The 23,393-nt window shown below is 35.2% G+C and overlaps 2 protein-coding genes across 6 annotated transcripts; one reads left to right on the top strand and one right to left on the bottom strand.

Annotated features, from left to right (window-relative positions):
• Positions 1–2,705: 2,705 nt before the first annotated feature.
• LOC132280784 (uncharacterized) lies at positions 2,706–15,456 on the top strand. Of its 2 annotated transcripts, none has more exons than XM_059782530.1 (2): positions 2,706–3,784; positions 14,976–15,259. In XM_059782530.1, exon 1 carries the CDS (start codon positions 2,909–2,911, stop codon positions 3,731–3,733), a length of 825 nt encoding a protein of 274 aa, XP_059638513.1. In that variant the 5' UTR covers positions 2,706–2,908; the 3' UTR covers positions 3,734–3,784; positions 14,976–15,259. The 2 variants fall into 2 exon arrangements, with proteins under 2 accessions (XP_059638513.1, XP_059638514.1); XM_059782531.1 differs by lacking the exon at positions 2,706–3,784 and adding an exon at positions 8,118–9,390 and having other exon boundaries at positions 14,976–15,456.
• Positions 15,457–15,466: 10 nt separating this feature from the next.
• On the bottom strand, positions 15,467–21,210 carry LOC132280785 (thymidylate kinase-like). 4 transcript variants are annotated; one of them, XM_059782532.1, is made up of 7 exons: positions 20,938–21,210; positions 20,790–20,840; positions 18,844–19,170; positions 17,026–17,137; positions 16,889–16,948; positions 16,223–16,327; positions 15,467–15,858 (listed from the first exon to the last, which is right to left on the bottom strand). In XM_059782532.1, coding segments are annotated over exons 1-7 (777 nt in total). In that variant the 5' UTR covers positions 20,940–21,210; the 3' UTR covers positions 15,467–15,738. The 4 variants fall into 4 exon arrangements, with proteins under 4 accessions (XP_059638515.1, XP_059638518.1, XP_059638516.1 ...); XM_059782535.1 differs by having other exon boundaries at positions 20,946–21,210; XM_059782533.1 differs by having other exon boundaries at positions 20,959–21,210.
• Positions 21,211–23,393: the final 2,183 nt, after the last annotated feature.

Below are 23,393 nucleotides of genomic sequence, written 5' to 3'. Positions count from 1 at the left end.
TATATCAATTACAACAATTTCTTTACAACAATTTCTTCTCAAAAACTTACTTTGGGTATTTCGTGTTCTCGATATAAGCAAAAAAAAAAAATCAGGTTTGAAAAAGAAATAATGTTGCTTTCTAATTGCCAAGATGGATTTTCTCTGTGCAGTTGTACTCAACTTTATTTTATTAATTATACATAGTTTTAAAAAGATTTTATTGGTTTTCCATTTTTTTTTTTTTTTTTGGGAATTGTTCTATGCTGCTTCACATATCTTGCTTGACAGAGAGAGAAAGAGAGAATAAATAAATAAATTGTCTAAAGAATAATCTGTTAAGGGGTAATTTCGTCCGAAAATTTTCCTCAAATAATCACTTAAACATACAACAATTAAAAACACCCCCTTGAAATAGTTGAGGGGAGTTTTTTTGCCAAAAATATTCATAAGAAGGGTTTTTCACAACCGGTTAATAGTCCAAAGGGATTTTTTACAATTCGCTTTATTAATATATTTATGTATATAACACGGAAGAGAAGTGATAAGATAAAGAAGTGATATTAGCGCTCCAAATATCACCTCTGTGTTCCACTTATCTTATTATTAATTTAAATGAGGATAAAGTGCAAAAAATCCCCTCAACTATGTCTAAATTTGCAAATAACCTTCTTAAATTATGTTTTGTGCATAAAACCCTCTAAACTATTACATTTAGTTACAAAATACCCCATTGTCTTACCTATTTTTCATTAAATGACTATAATATCATTTCTTATTAAATTACACTTGATATATTTTTCTTGTTGAAATAAATTATGAAAAATATTCATACTAATTTGATGAAATATTTTTCATTAAATTTGCATAAGTTTGCCTTTAATTTTTTTAATTAATTATTTAAATAAAAATCTTAAACAGAAAATTTTGAAACAATTTAAATAATATTTCTTAATATTCATGAATATATTGCATTAAAAAGAAGATATTTTTTACACTAAATTTTTTTAAAGTGAGTATAATAAGTTTTATTACAATAAGTTAATCATTTTAGAAAATGATAGTTACAAATTTATTTAATTTTTTCTATTTTTATAATCAATTGATACTAATTATAAAATTAAGGTAAATGGTATAATTAATATTTAAATAAGAGAAAATATAATAAAAAATAATTTAATAAGAAATGACAAATTTAATACGCAATGATATAATAGTATTTTGTGATGAGTTTGTCCTTAATTGCAATAAATCAATAATTTAAGGGAGTAATTTTTAGTTAAGGAATCAGTTGCAAAAAACTAATAGTTGAAAGAATTTTTTTTTGCACTTTACCCTTTAAATGATCATTTAATCCTTATTATCTCCATTCTTCAAGTTATATTACCCATTTTACTTGCCTATGATGGAATTGGTGGAGAATGTGATGAGAGACAAAATCTTATGATAGCATCAATGGAGGGTTTGGGGACTCACCCCCTATTCTTCTCCAAGTCTTCCCAAATGGCTAAATGTCAAAATATAAAAATTCAAAGCCCAATGAACTGACTCACCCCTCTTCCCATGCTAACTTGCGCTTCTGCCCTTAATTAATAATATATCAGCCCGACATAAACCCATCTCTCTCTCTCCCTTCCCCTTCTCTCTCTCTCTCTCTCTCTCTCTCTATATATATATATATATGTATATATATCCAAGTATATGGTGGATGGAGACTGCTGTTCCTGTGCTTGCTAATGTGCGCTGTCCCGCTGACTTCCGGACGAGGCCTGCGTCTAGAAAATGGCTCTCTGGCTCCATTCCAGAAAGGATTAGAGAATGTATTTGACAAAGGAGTACAAGTTTTGGCGGCTTAAGAATGAAAGAAAGGTGTAAGGGCAAAGTTGTCAATTTATTTAACAAAAGAAATAGGTGTCCTGTGTCCATTATCACCTCCCTAAAATAAGTGAGCGAGTTGGAACAAGATTTATGTCATACAGGGAGTGTGGGCCCACCACCACCATTGCGAGAGAGATTGCCCAACCGACTCAATTGAAAAGAAATTATTCTGTTGCAAAACAAATTTAGTTTTGGTATTATGTTGGATTGGTCTTTAAGCCGGCAACACAGTCCCATGGTCGGTCTCACCAGATACTAATTTGTTATAAAAGAAAATATTTGGAGACGGCCATCAAAATCCTCGTCCCTTTACATGCCTCACTACAACCACTAGTGTTACTAGGAAAAGGAAAGGATACCCACTGAAAACCATCCATGTATCAAACACGTGACTAACATGGCCACAACTCTTCAAGAGGCGCGTCGTGCTTTTAAAGGCCGAATCCCATTGGGGCGCCCTCTTTCCACTCCCCTAATCAATTACATTTTTATCTTTTCACCATGTCGTCACATAAAATTGCCAAAGGTCCTTAGCGTCATCGTACCATCCACGTGTCCCTCATCCTACATCTCCCAAAAACTCAGCAAAGAAGGGAAGACCCCACCTCACACTCACACGCCCACCAACCACGTGCAAAAGCAATCTGAGCATGTGATTCTCACGCGCCACATTCTGAAAAGCAATGATACGGTTTGAACAGAAGCCACGCGTCGAAATTATCGAAGGCATCTCCACTTCACTTCAATCAAGGCACATACGTGTCCCATCTTTTTTCAAGTGCTCTCTATACGCGTCCTTTCTCTCATTGGTCGACACGTGACAGCCAATCAAAATCCTCAGTTATCAAGGATACGCTCCTTTAACGTGGGACCCACCTGATCTGAACCTACCAATCACTCCTTTTTACTGTTCAAGTGTTGCCCTAGACACCACGTATTGCACACGCACCCCTCACCGTACTTCTCATGCCATTCATCATTCACCATCCGTCCATCTGGTTTCTAGAGAGAGAAACACACATTTCCATTCCATTGACAGTGTGTGTTTGTGATGGATGCTGGAAAAGGTTGCCTCACTAGAGGAGGCGGCACCGCCGGTGTCAATGATAAGACCATCATCAACCAGATGATGTTAAGATTCAGGCCGATCGCACCAAAACCGGCCACCGATGGATCTGTTTCCGGTGGTTCGACGCCGGAGAACAAGATCTCGTGCGTGAAAAGCACAACAAGAGCGAAGAGAAAGTACGTCAGGGTTCGGGAGAAGAAAAGGTCTAAGAAAGACCAAGTAAAACCGGCTGAGGAAGACGATAAGTCGGACGAGGCGGTTGTGACGCTACAGTTGCTACCGGAGCACACCGGTGACCCGACGGCAGGAGGATCTTTGCGGAATATTGATCGTTCGGTTCCGATCTGGTTGAACTTCAACAAAACCACGAATATCGCTTGTGGTGTGTCAGATCGGACGGCGGTGGTGGTGCCTGCCACAGTGGTGGAGTCGTGGGTGACGGTAGAAGACGTGACGGAGAAGTACATGGACGGAACGGACGTGGAAAGAATGAAGAATCTGGGGATGGACACGTGTCCAACGTTCGTATCAGACGGTCTAAATAGGGTGCAGTGGGTGAATGAGGCTTACAAGAGGATGGTGGGCCCACAGGGTAATGGAGAGACGCTGCCGGAGGTGATGGTGCGACTGGTGGTGAAGGAGGAGCTGCCGATAATGTGCCCGGCGTTTGCATGCAGAGTGCGTGTCCAGTACACGGGGCAGAAGCAGAAGAACTCGCAGACTATGCCGTGTGATGTGTGGAGGATCGACTTTGTAGGCTTTGCATGGAGGCTTGACGTTAAGGCTGCGCTTAGATTGGGCCGTTGAAAGCACTGAACAACCAAGGAAAGTGCCAAACGTTCAAGACCAAGTTCTAAGGTAATAATAAATTCAGAAAAAGAAAAAGAAAAATATCAATCCTAATTGTTCATATATATATATATATATATATATATATGTTGCTATTGAAATATATTCAGGAGACAGCGCCTTATATATATATTTATTTATATAAAAATATGTACATATTAATATTTGGATAAATTTTGGTTGTTGTATTGGAAACTTAAAAACCTAGACCAATCCATTGCGAACAAGCTCTACGTCTTTTCATGGTGGGGGTAGGTGTTCATTATATACTATATAGGCACCCAGCTAAAGAAAGTGACAGCTATAAAATCTAGATTATTTCTTAATTTTCAAGTAAATGGTCACTTATAAAAAAATTTAATAAAATGAGGGTAATTTGCAGAAGATTAAAATAATTTTTTTAAATGTATTAACTCGTATATTCAAATAATATATATACACATATAATGTGTATACACTATGCATACGTCTATACACATATACTTAAAGCTTATATACGCATAATAATAACCATAGGTCATGACAAAGTGCACGAACAAATTTATTTAATATATATATTTTTTAATGCATTTAGTAAAACCCAATTGTATACATGTGCATACGAAAAACTAAAGAACTTTTAACATAAAATGCCCACATTCGTCTTTAGGAGAAAGGTTAATTGTAAAAACCTCTCATAAATTATTAATCAATTAACCTTTTGCATCTGAGTATAATTTTTTCTTTTAGCATGCCACTCCCTTATACTATCATTCATTTTAAAACCCTCTAGTTAGGGAGCTGTTAGGATTGGTAGCAATTTAAATTTTTTTTTTTTTTTTTAAAAAAAACAAAATAATTCAAATTAATCATAATTAATTGCAACATATCTTTTTGAACCATTAATTATTCTTTTTTGCATATCACCTTATGATTAAAAATTTTTTAGCATATCAACCGTTTGCACTCGACACCATTCTATTACTTATTCCTTAGGACATAACAATTAAGATGAAACACATGATGGTCAAATGCTATCATTTTTATTGAAAACTCTAAATAATCTTGATAATCTTTTTGGCTAATTTTATAAAGTGTGAAGTGCAAAAAATCCTACTATTATATAAAGAATGAGCAATTGTGCGTTCGCATTGACCCCTTCATTTTATAACTGTTATATAATAGCCGTAAATCCATTTCTCACGTATAATTATTGTGAAAACCGAAATTTGGCATTTTGCCAAAAAATTTCACTTCATTTATTAATTTTTAAACTAATCAAAATTTTATTTAGGTTTGGTCCAAAAATGGGCCGAACTTTCTGGGCTTGGCAGTTGGCAAGTGGAGCACAACAAACCCAACTTGTGATCAGAATCAAAATTTTATTTAGGTTGGGCCAAAATGGGTTTTCTTGTCCACCCTATCCATGCATAACACACTCAAGTCAAAACCCCAGTCCACCATGGCCAATTTCTATCTTATATTCCCTCCGTTACAAAATGGACGTTCACTTTAGGAATTGTGACTCACAATTTTCAAAATAAATATATATTTTGGGATGGAAGGAGTAATTTGAAATACTATCCGTTTTGAGACACACAGTTTTCAAAATGATCTCGTAGGTCTGACCCTCGTGGACCATATTCGCGAGAGAGGGGTTGTGCATGCTCCTAATTGTCAATATGCGTCTCACATTGTCCCTTCAAAATATTTTCGATGGCCTAACCCTCATGGGTTGTGCAAGCAGATTTACCGTATGCCCAGTGGGGGCAATTACCCCCACTATTTTTTTTTTAATTAATATTTTATATCTATTGTTTTCTTCTTTTTGTATTAAATACTTATAAAATTTTAAAATTGCCCCATTGAAATTATAGAATAATTCTACTATTGCCTATATAACATAGGTTGCCCCCTTACATAATTTTCTGGGTCCGTCGTTGGTGCACACTCCCTTATATTCCAATTTGGTAGTGCGCGCTCCTAAATTTGTCACCATCGGTTAGGAAGGCCTGACCCCTCATGGGTTGCGCACGCTCCCTCATATTTCAACTGAACTATGTAAGCTCCTAAATTTGTCTCGACACCCATATTCAAGTTGGGGATTAAAGCTGTGAAGAAATTGTTTGCTTTACAATCTCTTCACACTCACAATTTTTTATAAACACATCTACACATGTAGGTAGAGGCGGAGCCAATTAATGTCCAGCCCATCTGGGGCATGTGCCCCCTGGAATGGCTCCGCCTATTATAATATGTATATATATTAAATTTATATATTTTATATATATATATGAAAATTTTCATATAACGAACTAGGTGAAAGAGTCTCCTTATTTAATGATTTTAAAATGTAAGGAGTGATTTTGGTCACATCAAGGGTTTTTTTGCACTATAAGTTATTTGAGAGAGTATACTTAGATAATTTGGACACATTACACATATATTGGAAGCTTAGAGACCCTCTCTCAAATAAGGAATACTAATTGTAACAGGGGGTAAGAAATAGATAAAGGTACAAAAAATAACATGAAATGAGATTATTAAAAATAACTTTAAAAAATTAAACATATTCTCTCTCTCTTTCTTTTTTATTTTAATGTTTTTGCAATCAACCATTAAAAGACTGATGATATTCAGACTCCAAGAAAAGTCCAAGCATCTAGTTTAATATGTTTATTCGATAATTATTAATGAAAAATAAAACGAAAAGTATCTTATACTTTGAATCTAGACTCTCCAAGATTATGAGAAATTAATGTGTACTTTAGGGGTGCCAATAATATAGCACCCTTATAGTTCAATAGGAAGTAATTATTTTCTGTAAATAAGGAAAATAGGAAAACTTCTTGTGCATTTTCTAAATCAATTATTTTTAAAGTCATATTCAAGCATTTAAACAAAGGGAAAATGATTTATTTTTTCCATGTAAAAAAAGTTACATAAAAAGTTATCTTTCAATGTCAAACATTTCACATCAAAACAAATTGACAATTAAGTTAAAAAAAAAATGGCAATTAACTCCTCCTCTAGACTCTTATCTTTGTTAATTGTGTTTTTTTTGGTACTGATAAAAATCTTTTGTTGACATAAATCTCAACCAATAAAATGGACAATAACTAAGGAGTGTTATTCTCTCCGAAAAAGATATTAGATCAGTCAATTAAATAGTTTGGCATAGTTGGAACTATATGACATTGCAATCACCATATATATACGTGTCTAGTGAGGAAGCTAGAAATTTAGTTCAATGGGGTAGTTACTAAAATAATGTGATTAAAAATAATAATAATAGATAGCGAAGCAGAGATTTTTTAAAATTTAACTATTTCCCTATATTCTTTTCTCCTTATTCTTCTTCAAAGTTTGTATAGATGAGAAGCTGATATTTCCCAACAAAGAAATTATCTCCGCTTATGCAAAGGACTATATACAATGAGCAGTCGATCTATATATATGTATTTATATATTTTTTCCTAAGACATATGTGTATATATAGGATGAAAGCATACATATTGAATACCGACGTAAAATATATATTGTCAAAATGGTGTTGCATATATGATTAATTATGTCAGGAAATAGGGACCAAATATGAATGGTGATAAGCCACGCATGTGTCCACATCCTGCAAGTACTACAAACAAGAGGAGACGACGAGAGTAGTGTGCATTACTTCTCGAAAAGAATCCAAAGAAGGTTTGAAGTTTGAACTTTTTCTTAGCACAGCCCCTCTCTCCTGAGTACCGTTGCTTTGAAATCATGTATGCTGCCGCCAACATTGTTAGAACCAATTTCCATATACAACCATTCATATTGTCATGGATTCTTATCTCACGTTGGATCCAAATAAGAAGGGTATTTTTGGACATATAAAGTTAGATGTTAGCACAATTTAATAGATTAAATTTTTGAATCATAGGATACAGAGGTGTTCCTATCAGGTACCGGGCTACACCTGATGGGAAGGATCTTGTAGGAAAAAATATGTAGATTCTTGTTCCAGAATGGAACGCTATATTAGAAGAGTCTTGACGTATAAAATTGAGTGTTATCACTTAAAAACTTAAACTTTTCATTTGAACAGTAATTCATCCACTTATCATACAATAACAACTTATAAATTAGTGGACAAAATAGTAGTGAGTAACTAACCAAGTAAGCGATTAACAAATTTGAAATTTCTAAAAACAAGAGAGACGCCATTGGATGGGATTCAAATTATTGCAGTTGACATAACATGCAAAAGGAAAATGATGGCGTATTAATCTGTATGGGCCAATGGCGAGTGTCTGAATCCAGTTACGTAGTGCTTTGTGGAGTCCCGCGCTATATTCTTCGCACGTATCCAATTCTGGTACCTATCCGGTTCACTGAACGTGACTGTTTTGGCCCACGAACAAATACGTGTCCCTCCTTTTTACGTCAGTGCAAGACACTAACCAATTTCCCGTTGGCCATTCCTAGTGGGCCCAATCGCAACTTCTAGTAAAGCGGGACCACACACATTAACAACAAGAACCAACAGTGGCCTAATATACACACATCCATAAAATATATAGCACTCTTCTCCTATGAATATCCATAAAATATATAGCACTCTTCTCCTATGAATATCACATTTCAGCTCCCCAAACAAGCACCCCATGCGATGTGATCTAGAGAGATAGTGATGGAATAGAGAGAGAAACATGAGAGGCAAAGGAGGAAGCTGCATAGCAAGATCTGAAGAGTACTGTGCAAATGATGATAAGTTTATAATCAATCATATAATGCTCCGTTACCGGCCAATTGCACCCAAGCCCGCCGGTGGTGAAGTGTCAATGCCGGAGAACAACAAGGCGGTCACTCCAAAACGTAAAAGAACAGAGAGGAAGTACTCTACCGTTAGAAGGAGTAAGAAAAGAGCTACGGCTGCTACAGATTGCAAAAATTATGAAGAAATGGCTGCAAAGAAGGGATCACTTGTGACGCTACAATTGTTGCCAGAGAAATCAGTCGGCAAGGGTATTTTAGAGGGAGGATCTTCGGGTGGTCTTGATCCTACCGGAATTACAAAAAAAACACGTGATGATCAAGATCCACCAATCTGCAGGTTGAACTCAATGAATAAGAATGTAGTAGTGGGAGCTTATGGTGGGTGTGGGTCAGATGCAGAGGATCTGACAGCAATGAGGAGAGTGGTGGAGTCATGGGTGGTGGTGGAATGCGTGACGGAGACAAGCATGGACGGGAGAGGATTAGGGTCATCGGACATGGAGAAGGTGATGAATCTGGAGGTGGACGCGTGTCCGGCGTTGGTGTCGGATGGGTTAAACAGGGTGCAGTGGGTGAATGAAGCTTATAAGGAGATGGCGATGGAAGCAGCAGGAGGAGGGTGCATGCATATGGTTTGGTTGGTGATTGAAAGAGGAGAAGTGTTTGCCCTACTTTTACCCAGCGTTTGCATGCAGAGTGAGAGTTGAGTACACGTGGCGTAACCACAAATGGTCAAGGACTGTGCCATGTGATGTTTGGAGGATGGATTTTGGAGTGTTTGCATGGAAACTGGACGTTAAAGCTGCACTATGTCTGGGCCGTTGAAGTAATTCACATACAACTTAACCAATATAACAACCTAATCAATCTATAATGAGGTAAATTCCGTTGTTATTATTATTATTATTGTTTTAGTCTTTTTTTTTATTTTTATTCAATTGATATAGTCTTATATATATATATATATATATATATATATATATATATTTATTCAACTGATATAGATTTATACAAGGAAAAAAAAAAAAAATACAGTTTTATACTAATTCATAATGAACATTAGGTGTAAGTTATAACGTTACGAGAGCTTATGTGATTTAAAATCAAATATAAAAAAGGGTAAAGTTCACTAACATCCCCTGAGATTTGGTAAAAGGACACTCAGATGAAACTTAGGTTATTTTGGGACAAAGACACCCCCTTATCAAATTTACAATCCAAACAGAGCCTAAAATCCCGTGAAAAGTCAATTTTACCCTTCACTATTTAATCAATTATAATTATAAAATATCAAAATAATTAAATGACTAAATTACCCTTGCCCCCTCCCTATAAAATACCATGTCTTTCTCTCTATACACAGCCACAAAGAACCGTGTCGCTCTCTCTCTATACACAGCCACAAAGAAAGAAAATAGACCAAGAAAGAACAACACAACAAATTTCTTCAGTATATATATATGAAACGAGTGGTGTATATATATATATATATATATATATATATATATATGAACACAGAAAAAGAAAATTGGGTATGGCTTTTGGGTGTTAATTTTCAGGTGGGATGGTGTTGAAATGAGTGGTGGTCGGTGGTGGTGGTCCGGTGATGATGGTGGTATATAGGGGTGTGGGAGCGAAGCCGATTGTGTGGCGGTGGTGGTAGGTGTTGTGGCGGCGGCGGCTGTAGTGGATGTTGAAGGAAGAAGACGATTGTGGGCGCGTGAAGTTCACGCGATTTGCAGATCTGAAAACCACCGTCGCCGCCTCTATTGCAACCACCGTCGACACCTCTGCCACCGACAACATCATCATCATTTAATTCACCAGTGTTAGTCTCCTTGACGACAGCTCGCCGCCGCCCGTCACCGCCTTGTGTGTGTGGATATATATATATATATATATATATATATATATATATATATATATATGTTTGTATCTATACACACACACATATACATGTGTGTGTGTGTGTGTGTGTGTGTCTATATGTGTGCTGGTGCTGCAGGAGGAGAGAACCAAAAGAGAGAAGAAAAGGAAAGAAATAGATTATGAAGGTTAGAAAGGTTATTTTAACATTCAAATTAGTCAATTTAAAAGTCAATGGCAAAAATGTCAATTCATTACCATTAGGGTGTCTTTGGTAAGTGTATCAAACTTGAGGAGGTGTCTTTGTCCCAAAATAGGCTAAGTTTCATTTGTGCGTCCTTTTGGCAAACCTCAGGAGGTGTTAATATACTTTACCCATAAAAAAAAATAGGGGTGTCAGAGTATGGGTATTAATTAGTGGGTTCCTTAAAATTGGCTTAAAAATTTATATATATCCTTTAATAGCTATATATATATATATATATATATATATATATATATATATATATATATATATATATATGCGCTAGCGTATAAGTTAGGGGTGCCAATTCGTGTTGGTCGGTCGTGTCAGAGTATGTGTATTATGTTATACGGGTCGACACGAACACGACAATATTATTATTCATGTCTAAAAACTCTAGCTAACACAAACACAACGCGATTATTACACGGTAACACGACACGACATGTATAACCCGTTTAATAAATGGGTCAAGATTTGACACGACAAGTAGGGATGGCAAAATTCCCCACATTGTTTGGGGGCAGTTTTAGTGAATTGATGGTGTAAATGAGGACGGTGATAGGGGATGCTTTGAAAATTCTGACTAGTTTTGGGGTGGTTTCGAAAGAGGGTTGACCTGCCCTGCCCCGAAAAATCTAGGAATTAGAACCATAAGAATAAGAGTTGTCTTTCGATTCTTTTTTGAATCTCGATACATGCAATTCCCTCGACACCGAAGTATTAAATTACCCTTACATATTATCATATATTACTAAAATAAGTTTTATATATATATATAAAAGGAAACAATTATCCTCATTTTGTTTCATGTTTCAAATCTTGTGAAAAAAACAAAGAGTTGCTGAAACGCAACACATTTATTCAACATGTTTAGCTAAACGGATCATTTTTTAATATGAATATGACACGTTTATCTGACACATTTAATTAAACAGATTAATTGGGTTATAAACGGGTTGACAGTTCAAACACGACCACGATACATTTAATTATCGTGTTAATTCGGGTCGACACAAATACGATTAAAACAAATTCAAACTCATTTATCCCATATCATGTTCGAGTCGTGCTTATCGTGTCAAATACTGCCACCCTTACTCATATTCTTTTATAAAGCCAAGACCTTCCCCAGCTGCACCTACTCTAATTCGATAAGTGCCTACTCACCTTAGAAGCTCAAGACCCCTTTCTCAATCCGATACAATATGGGACAAGAACAGATAGCGGTAAGCTTCAATTAATAGAAATGAAATTGTACAAACAAGGGCAAAGCCCACTAGAGTATAACTCAGACCCTCAACACTGTTGGGGATAATTAACTCCCTCCAACTCACTCAACGGTGGGCTGTTGTTGAGAGTTAAATCACTCATTTATCACACACAGCAGAAGCATCAACACATCACATTAACACAAGCATATATAGAGATAAAAATCATACACTTCCATACACAATACAATATTTTACATGGTTCATCCAATTTTAGGGTTACGTCCATGGAAGAGAGAGATTTCACTATTATGAATCAAAGAAGAGAATATACAACCACATGTCAAAACCCCCACTCAATTACTCATCATTTCTTTTGAGGTTACATGTATACACTCGGGAATTACATATAATCTCCTCGCAACACTCACTCTTAAACCCCTTACATCTTTTCTCTATTCTCTCTCTCTCTAAACCCCTTACACCCAGCCATCTCTATTTATAGAGTCTTCAAACTCAATTCCTTATTAGACAAGAATTCCCCTACTTAACTACAAGGAGTTACCATAATGATCACAACTCTAAAATAGAAGCATAATGGGATACAATTTCTTCCACAAATTTTAGCCTTCCAAAACGACAAAGGAAACTAATTTTCTGTACACAAATTTTGGGCCACAAACCCAACAATCTCCACCTCGGCTCAAAATTCAATCTTTACGTGCTTCTCCATAGCTCCATCTCGAATAAAGATCTTTTCATAACTCCACCTCAATTAAAAATTTCTCCACCTCAAATAAAGCACTATGATAAAATTGAAAAACACTATAACAATCTCCACTTTTTCTCAAATTTATCATTCTTTATTTTTTCTTCTATCTTCTCTATCTATCCCATTGGTGTTCAATTGCTCACGCATGGCAATCCACCGATTTTCAACTCATCTTCATCAATTGTTTTTATGGCTTAAAGTAACAAACCTTTTTTCTTCACTCTTCATACCCCTTACCCTATCTTGAGAACTAGCATCACTTTTGGCTTGTTCCCAAAACTTGTTCCTCGTGGGCTTCATCTCTATCACTTTTGCCCCATCTTGAAAACGAGCATCATCTAGCTTATTCCAAAACTTGTTCCTCGTAGGCTTCACACCATTGACATATCTTGTGTCATCATCAACTCTTGATTGAATCTCCATAACACCTCACGATCATCTTCTACTCTGACAAACTTCGCACCAATCTTCTTCTACTGATCTTCAGGACCAATCACAGGCTCTGACCCACCATCGGCTCTGATACCAGTTGTTGGGGATAATTAACTCCCTCCAACCCACTCAACGGTCGGCTGTTGTTGAGAGTTAAATCCCTCCTTCACACACAGCGGAAGTATCATCACGTCACATTAACACAAGCATATATAAAGATAACAATCATACACATCCACGCACAACACAATATTTTACATGGTTCACCCAACTCTAGGATTACGTTCATGGGAGAGAGAAATTTCACTATTATTCGAGGAAGAAAATATACAACCACATGTCAAAACCCCACTCACTCACTCATCATCTTTTTTGAGGCTACATATATATACTCGGGAATTACATATATTCTCGCCTCTCCTCACAACACTCACCCTTAAACCCCTTACATCTTTTCTCTCTTCTCCTCTCTAAATCCCTAACACCCATCTCTATTTATAGAGTCTTCAGACTCAATTCCTTGTTGGACAAGAATTCCCCAACTTACCTACAAAGAGTTACCATAATGATCACAACTCTAAAATAGAATTATAATGGAATATAATTTCTTCCATAAATTTTAGCATTCCAAAACGTAAAAAGAAACTAATTTTCTACACACAAATTTTGAGCCACAAACCCAACAATCTCCACATTGGCTCAAAATTCAATCTTTACATGCTTCTCTATAACTCCACCTCGAATAAGAATCTTTTCATAACTCCACCTTAATTAAAAATTTCTCCACCTCAAATAAAACACTATAATAAAACTGAGAAACACTCTAACAAACACAAGGAAACAAAAATCAAATACAACCAAAAAATAATAATAATAATAATAATAATAAAAGAATCAAACCAAGAAAACTCTAAAGAGTAAAACAAACACCAAAAGCGTACAATGATGCCAAAAAAAAAAAAAAAAAAAAAAAAAAAAAAAAAAAAAAAAAAAAAAAAAAATTTCAATCAATCTGGGGAGAGCTTGAAAATGTAATAGTATTTCAACTGTTTTGACAAAAAAAAAAAAAAAAAAAAAAAAAAAAGAATAAGAGTTGAATCTAGAAAATTGATTAAAGTGTTGCAAATCAACATAATTTGGATAAAAATTATGTTCATTACAGACTAATAAGGCCACTAATACTATAATACCATAAGATCAAGGGTGTTTTCTGCCAGTATTAACTTAGTGGGGATGAGACTCCGCCTAGCCATGCTCCTGGGTTAACAAGATATTTTCAGACACCCTTCTACCCTTAATAAAAAAAGGCATTCTGAGACTGATTAACTATGAATGAAAGGTTAGGTTTGAGTTTATCAATCGTTAATTTAGCAATGCAAGAATTATTGTTGATTTTCTACAACATTTTAGTTTTTACCACTCACAATGAAATCCTTGGTGTCAGCAACAATAGACCAGACTTGCATTAAAACCATCTGGCCTTGTACTCTATAGTTATCAAAAGACAACATGCATGCAATCTGCAAAAATTGTCAATATTTTTTTTTTAATTTTATAAACTTTACCACTCTCTCTTCTTAAGATAATATTTGATTGAAACTTTAGACAGATGTTAGGTCCACTATGTACCTAATTGTCACTGATCTAAAAGGAATTTTTGTGACACCTTTGATAAAAGCAGTATTTCTTTCTTAATTTTTCTTCTTTATTGTCATCTAATTTGATTGACTAGAAATGAGAAAATCAGAAAAATATTTGTCAATTCATTGTAGAATCAGCACTGGATGATGACATTATTAGACAATTTTTTGTTCCTTGATATATACAAATATGTATAGAGAGAGGAGGACCTGGTTCATGCATAATTCTCTCTCCACTTGTTCTCGTCTGTTGATGTAGCTCCCAGCAACAATTTTCATATATTTGCTTTCCTTGCAGGGAAAGAGATGAACCTCTTAAATTACTCCGGTCATGGGGAATCGCCAAACGAGTAGAAATGTACACTACTCTTGATGAAGTTAACGATAATGTATTAAAGTTGAGTTTGTGGTACAAACTCCAATCCAAAATTATGTTTCACTAGTAGTAGGGGAACGCAAAGTTCTTTGGATTTGGAATGACCATGATGTATGTAAGCAAGATATGGTTGAAGCATAAAGTAGATTTTTCTATATGGATGTGGGTTTTGAATCCTAATCCAAAACTTTGAAACTGTTCAAATCAATTTGATTTTGTGCCAAATATTGCTCTCAGGGGAGTTCCGATCAGACTATATAATACAAGTTCGGTGACTTGGGCACCTGTCAACAATCAAAAGCATGACACCCAACCGTTGAATCTCACCAGAATTATATCCATTTCTCTGGCTGCAGATACAAGCACAATTCCTAATGAGAGATGAAATTGCATTCTATCTAACAATCTAATGATTTCAGACCATAAAGTTTGAAGATTTTTCAAATTAATCAAGCATCATTAACACACAGCTAAATTATTTCCGCAATTACAACCATTAACCACCTAAAAGCCGCTCATCAAATTGAAAACAAAATAACAAGTACAGGCACCTGTTTCTGAAATAAACCGGAAATACTAATTATACTGCAATCGATACTATAGCACTCATAAATATCATAAATACTAGGGCCTTTTCTCTGGAAATACATGCGTTGCTTTTCCTTAACAGAGAGAGACTGAACAGTTAGCTACCTAACCAGAGATGGGAGAGAGATTTTCCTTTTTGGCACGTCATCACACAATCCAGCACAACCTTTCTCAGCTCTGTCTCAACATCTTCAATGGGAAGGCAGGCATCTATAATCTGCACAAAAAGGAAAATCTCTAGGAGATGGAGGGGATAGCTTTCAAGGTAGTACATCATAATCAAACTTCAAGAGTTGGTACAATTTACCCATTATATGATGCCTTATTCTTTTCATTTTTCTCATTATATCATTTAGTTGATAAAATGGAAATCATTTTGCTATGTTGCAAAATCAAGACTCGGGTTCATGACAAGCGCTAAGGTGTCAATGAAGGGATGGACCGGATGGCATTACAACCAGGAGACATACTACAGGTTACATAGCTCTTTTCTTGCTAAGTAAAACCAGACTTTTCTGTTTTGCAGTGACAACCATAAAATAAAATAAAAGAGGAGACAACTGATAACCAAGGCACTATACCTTCCACGAGGGGTCCCGGAGGATCTGATAAGAATTGGCAACTTTTTTTTGAAACTCAAGCTGCTCATATCTCTCACCTCCGTAGCCTCCTCTCTCGGCAGCTTGCTAATCATTTCAAATTGAAATTTCATTACACAACACAGAGGTAATAGCATGAGAGCTTTAATTTGGAATAATATGCAGGGAGGTGCATGCTAGCAGAAATGAAGCTAACAACTATAATTTCATTTATCACATCATAGAATTTCTACAAGACATGGGAAAAACTGAATCATTCTTAAACAAGTAACCACAACAATGAACAACAATATTTATTGCATGGTGAATCTTTCGTTTTTCTAATGAGGAAAAACAGTTGTTAGATCCAATACAGATCATCAAATTCATCCCATTCTGGACCGGTAGCACACTGCATATCTAGCCGATAACTCTTCTTATGAGGAAGGGGTTGCTTGTTTCCAAGCAGTTGTATATGTATACAAACCGCCTTAAGATCAAAACTATACGCCCGTACGTCACAAGATAGACGAAAAAATTTGCTAACGAAATCCTCAAATTAACAATGTTGAGATCTTGATGTTATTCTTAATATATATATATATATATATATATATATATATATATATATATATATTTTATTTTAATTTTTTTCAAAAATATTGTTACCTCTGGCTTTATGTCAAGGTATAAAACTACATCTGGAGCCAACAACCCTATCTCCGGTGCCTGCACAATAAGACCTCATTCTTTCACTACAAAGAAAATAAATCTAATTTTACAATAAAATAAAGTTTTGTCTTCACCTTACACCATTCCATATCAAGTCCTTTAGCAGATGAAAATGCCACCCCGGAATAAGAATAGCGGTCAACAATGAGGGTGGTTCCACTCCTCAGCTTACTCTCCATTAATGATCTGCAAGCACATGGTAAATGATGAAGTATAGTGTTATCATTGCAGTCATGCACTTATGCTGATGTCCACACCATTATTGATTGCCAGTGGATCCTAAAAATGAACTTTCAGGGACTACAAACCATTACTTTAACAACATTGGCTTGCATAGTAATTTAATTTATTTATTTTTTTAAAAAAAAAAAAAAAGAACACATAAACAACAATAACAAAGATGTTAGAATTAAATTCGTTCACCTGCAAAATGGTTTTGAAACTCCTGGATGTTATCTGAAAATTCCAAAAGTCCAGGAATGGGACTGAATACATAAACAAATGAAGATAAGGATGCAACCAACAGCTGTCTAGCTTGCATCCACTGTTCCTCCATCAGGTGATGGTGCAGGATTAAGTCCCAGACTCCTAGTAGAGGGATATGGGGCTGTAGGGGGTGAATGGGTAGGGGAAGGGCCACTGGTGCAGGATTAAGTCCCAGACTCCAAAGACATAAAAAGAAAATGAGGACAAATTATGAGAAATTATCTTGTACATTATACAAAATTTAGGTAAGCTTTAAAAAATCACTCAGTTTTTATATTTGAATATCATTTTTAAACAATTTTCCAATATAATGAATTTTACATGGGAAAATCGTACAAATCCAGGGCAAAATAAGCTAGTAAAGTCAACAACTACGGAGCCTTTTCTGGAAGAGGGGTGACAAGAGCCACAGAAGTTCAACCAAATGAATAACCGATTGAGAACCACAAAAATAGATATATACACAAAAAGGAACAATGAGAAGGATACCAATCAACAAACTTGCCATCTTAGTTATGGGGGATTCATTGGGTGGACATCAGTTCTCAAAATGAACCTACATAGAGGATTTAATTAACAAAATGTCTTAGATACAAGTGAAGAACATTTGGGGGAATGCCTAACCCAGGAAATTTGAACAAGTTGATAATCCTCCCAAAAAGGCCTTGCATTATATCTCATAGACATATGGTGTATGTATGTGGAAGCAAATGGAATATCTTCATAGACATTTGGCATATGCATGGTGCAAACTTCATTACAGATAATGAACCCTGATCATGTCAATTGAAAAAAGGAAAGTCACTTGGAACACCACCAAATGGAAAATACATAAATGCAATCTTGCTGTTACAGATTAAAAGGCCTACTGAATTATTCAAATTAACTTCTTTCAAACACTATACTTGCATTTTAAAACAAGAAAGGCTTTGTAAAGCGAAAATTGCGCAAGCATTGAAGTATGTCAATTAGCAAACATTTCTTTTCAAGCGAATGAGAAGAAATCTATCATGATTCTAACAAAATTAGCCTTCCTATACGGTATTTCAATTTTTAGTTCTCATTGTTTATAATATTATAAAAGAATCAAAGAGGAAGAATGATGATGTTATAAAACAAAGTTTGGGTGAAAGCTCTAACACAAACTCTTTAATCAAGTCATAGATGGGTAAACCATTATAAACAGTAAAAAAAAGTTTCTTTATTGGACGTAGAAGTATTCTAACAATCACTGAATAGATTGACATGATCATTCATCATAGCCAGCCTCATGGAACATGTATGCTTAAATGACAAACTACAAACAGAAGCAAGTGAACAATGCATATGAGATTGACATTAGAGATGCAACTATATGTACTTCAAGAAGGTAGAGCACAATGTGATGCATGTGAAATTGAACATACCTCTTCTCCCAGCGGTTAGCACTAAAGAGGAGATGGATTGCATGGTCATCCAGTTGCGATTTATTAGTAAGATACGAGGAAATCATTTGCCCAACACCCGTATTTCTATCTGGAAACCGCCATGATTCGACTGAATAGCCTTGTCCTTCCAAGTAGGATAGTAATCTGCTAGATTGTGAGGTCTTCCCGCAACGATCCAAACCTTCTAGAACGATCAAAGCACCTCTTGAGTCGCTGTTGTAATTATTCTCCATGTGGATTCGCCTATAAGAACACTTGAATGGAACTTTGAAATTTAACCGTCTTCCTGCTACAACTCCAAACTTTCTACAAAAAATTTAAAAATAAATAAATAAATGTGCTTCAAGTAAAGCTATTACTAATCTTTAGGCCAACAATTTTAAATTTGGACTACAATGAGAGAGAACTACAGATGATCCAATGAATGTAGGAAAACAAAACATATTAAAATTTAAACCTCAAAGGTTTCATAGCTTGGAATTACTGACCGACCAACCCACCCACCCGTCTGAATCCAAGACCAATTGTTTCGCTCAGATTAGATGAGTTTAACGTTCTTGTAAAGGCAAAAGGAAGCCTAATATATTAGGTCGTTTATCTAAATAATTTTAGCAAAACGCTGAAGTTAGGTCCCTGTGAGAGGATGCATTACAGAATAATTTTGATAAATTTCATATTCTTCCATTTTTATGACACGCCCAAATAGTAATACTACCATATTTTCAAGTAATAGTTGTTAAAGGCGTGCCTAGGCTCCAAAAAAGCCCCAGGCTCATCCCGGCTCAGCTAGAGCGCCTTAACCTACTACAAGCCAGGCCCCTTCAATTAGGCTCACAAAAGCCCCCAGGCTTTTTACTAGGCTCCAAGCTTAAAAAGCTGCACCTTGTATATTTTAATCATTTACACATATCATTTTCTTTTTATTTAATGACTACTAAACTAAAATACTGTATATCATATATCATATTGTTTAACCTTATCACATATTTGACAAAATTCATAAATTTATGGTTCACTACTTGCATTACCTGCAGTCAGTGATTGAGTATGAAAATATATAAAAATAAGTCTAAATATGCATTATAATTACACATGCACCTTACTTTGATCAGGCTCGCGCCTTATACTGCGCCTTGCGCTTAGGCTCTAGAAGGCCTTTGGCACCTTAATGCGCCTTGAGCCTTTAACAACTATGTGGTCAACTGTATGGGATAATCTGCATCCTATTTGCACCAATAATTTCTATCAAATGTTGTGCATCGAAGCAAAGTCTATTCTCCAAGAGTAGGAGACAGGAGTAAGTTATGCAATAAGTTCTATTAGCCTTCATCAGTTGGGTCCAAGTACAACAGAGTAACACAAGTACTCTTAAACCAAATAATCTAAGAGATGACAAAAGCAACATTAAATTAACAATTAATACTTATAATACTAATCAGCATTTACAAAGAATGGTCATTATGATCTAATTAAATACTTGAACTGTGAAGTAAGAGCCTTTTCCCTTTACCTTTCTTTTCTTTTTTCTTTTTTATTGTTTCACTTTCTGAAAGAGGAAGCAATGATCACATAACAGCCAGAGAGGGATGGCCACTGAGGAAGTACAGTGGGTATATAACAAGTTGGCAGTTAACTTGCACAGCTTTGAACTCACTAATCTGCTGCAGCAAGTTAGTAACCTATTTAATTTCACTTCCTTGATTATCCTAAGGACCTTTGGATCTACCTTGATTAGAATATTCCATTTGAACTAATATACCTATGAAATATATATATACATAATTGGTGGCACTCAATTGTATAATTTGTATTTTCCTACTCTTTCTTGGCAAACAAAAAAGATCAGTGATATACAATAAGTGAAAAGCCCATGAAAAAATGTAATAGAAAACGATTAATCAAAAGATCCAGGGAAATTTACTTACAGAGCTTTAGGAACAGTGAAATAACAAGCATGTATCATGTCACTTCCAAGCCTACAAATTACAAACGGAAAGAAGAATAAACAATTAAATGACCTTAGATCTGATTGAAAAAAGTACTCAGAGAAATGAGACAAAATGTAAATTATACATATATACACTAATCTTTTACTCTTTTGGAGTAGAGGCTGTAGAGCGCACAGAACAGATTAGGGTTTTTGTTAGTTAAACTGCGCCAATTGTACCTGTGAGGGTTAAGAAAATGGAGCCATGGGCGTGGATTAGTGCAGCAATGTCAGTGATAATGAAAGAAAGGAAAGGGTTAAGAAATAATTAAAAAGGGCTCCCCTTTTTTTCCTTTGAACTCCCAATTTGCGCGCCTTCTTCTCCCGCACTTCTCTCTCTGATAATGAGAGGTAGGTTGGGAGAGGGCAAGGGTGCAAAAATATCCGGTGCCCACAGGCCGGTCCGAGCCCAGTCAGATCTGGTCGGGCTTTTGCCCCGCTTGAGTCCGTGGAGGGCTAGCCCAGATCAGCCCAATAAAAGTGGATATGGTTTGAGATATGATTATTGATTAGACCATTGGCCCGACCCGCCAACCAGCCACGGGGATGGCAACAGGGGGGGTGTACCCTCCCCCGCTCCCGTAACTCTATAAAAACCATGTCCTCGTCCTCGTCCAAAACCGCAAAAATGGGGGAATTTTCCATCCATCCTTACAACCGTTTAACATTTTTACCCCTACGGGTACTCGTCCGATCCCGTTTAAGACCATAATTTATTTATTGTTGAAATAGATTTAATCTTTTTTTCCCCTCATATTCATATCTTCAATGTTGCAACTTTCTTTCTAATCAAATTCATTTGTTACTTAAATATTGTTATATAGGATACTTAATATATATACTGAGAAATATATATACTAATGAAATAAGGATAGTTAAGTAATTTGTCTATTTAAACGGGACGGGACGGGACAACCTATCCCTGCCCCCGCACCAAACCCGCATTGATTTTTATTACATCAAACTATCCCCGTCCAAATAAGTTAAACGATCCCCCAAAATCGTCAAAAATAGGACTAGGCGAGGCAGGTAATCGCGAGAGCATGTCAAATTGCCATCCCTAACCATCCTCATGTGGTAAAGGAACTAGGCCTTTGAGCTCAGCTTATTTAGTGATAGAATTAAAGTTTTGGAATTGGAGAAAAGTAATTTACAAAATTAAATTTTTTTTTTTTTTAAATTCTAATTCCAAATATGTAATTCCAAGCATCTCAATGTAAATTTTATTAAACAATAATTATACTTATTTACCCATCTTACATAATGTTATTAAATGACTTTTAGTCAATAGAGTGCTTAGCTCCCCACAATGTGCTGCTCCTATTTAAGTCACCTTCACCCTAATTTGCCAAAAAACACAATCAAATCTTGCCAAATCCTTTTCAAGCTAAAAAAAAATGATGGCACAGCTCACTATCACAAAGTTCAAAGTTGAGTTTCTTAAAAAGCGTTAGGTGAGGGCTTGGGTTCTAAAAACTACAGGCTGAAAAAAAAAAATAATAGATAAATAAATAAATTCAGGAATAGTAAGATGGAGTTGAAACCAAATGAAGGGCTATTTAATATTGTTGTTATAATATAAAATAATAATAATAATGTTTGCCTTAGGTCACATAAGAAGAAATTTCCTTCTTATGATGAGGTGGCCCAATAAAATATCAATAGGTATTTAAGTTTTAAAAAATAAATAAATAAAAATAAATAAAAAATGATGACTACGGGTAATAAAAACCGACCATTCTTTCTTTCTCTCAAAGAGCCAGATTAGTAAAATATGTTATGTATATGATGATATATATTTGTTAAATTGGTAGGTGAATAAATTTTTTTTATAGAATTTTTATTATTAATTTTATAATAATATTTTTTCAATCTATAACCTTTCAAAGCATTTTTCAACTAAATTTAATAAATTGAAAGTGTTTTTAATGGCGCAATTTTTAATAATTAACATAATTATTTTTAATGACACAATTGTTAAAATAAAAACCCACAAGCCATTTGAAGAAACGAAAAATAGGGATAAGCACCCGTGATTACAGCTAGGGGTGCAAATCCTCTCCATGGCACCTTTCATTGGAAGGTGTCCATGGCAAATCCAATGGCTCTGATGAAGTCATGTCACCCAGAGTTGCCTTGTCATTGCCCAATAAGAGCCAACTTAGCATATGAATTAAAAAAGTTTCTAAACTCTATTTTGTTTTACCATGTACAAATACCGTATACAAAAGTTATATACAAAAATATTTTATTCAGTTATACATGGGACCCAATTCAGTAAAAACCCAATTAACTTTTACTTCTTCTCTTCTGTTTATCTTCTTCGTGCTTCTATTCTCTTATTCTTCCTTCATCCTCCTTTAAATTTTCACCAACACCAAATACCTTCATCCTTATGTGGGTAATGCAATTGACTAGGTAAAATAGTGGAATTGATTTCAATTGATTTTATATTTCCTCCTAATTCCATATATATATATATACACACACACATATATATATACATATGCTTTAAAGTGGAATTAATTTGTCTGATAAAGGA

The sequence above is a fragment of the Cornus florida genome, unplaced genomic scaffold (genome assembly GCF_030987335.1).
Source record: "Cornus florida cultivar Cherokee Brave unplaced genomic scaffold, ASM3098733v1 CherokeeBrave_3.0.0_Hap2_Chr11, whole genome shotgun sequence".
NCBI classification, from domain to species: Eukaryota; Viridiplantae; Streptophyta; class Magnoliopsida; order Cornales; family Cornaceae; genus Cornus; species Cornus florida.
This window is presented reverse-complemented; position numbering and strand designations above follow the sequence as displayed.

What these genes read in the sequence shown, in the direction of transcription:
- LOC132280784 (XM_059782530.1), top strand. Translation starts at nt 2,909, where the DNA reads ATGGATGCTGGAAAAGGTTGCCTCACTAGAGGAGGCGGCACCGCCGGT.
- LOC132280785 (XM_059782532.1), bottom strand. An exon ending in GCTAACCGCTGGGAGAAGAG is followed by an intron (nt 17,138 to 18,843) that starts GTATGTTCAATT and finishes ATGTGCTTGCAG; the next exon opens with ATCATTAATGGAGAGTAAGC. An exon ending in TCCGGGACCCCTCGTGGAAG is followed by an intron (nt 15,859 to 16,222) that starts GTATAGTGCCTT and finishes CTTTTTGTGCAG; the next exon opens with ATTATAGATGCCTGCCTTCC.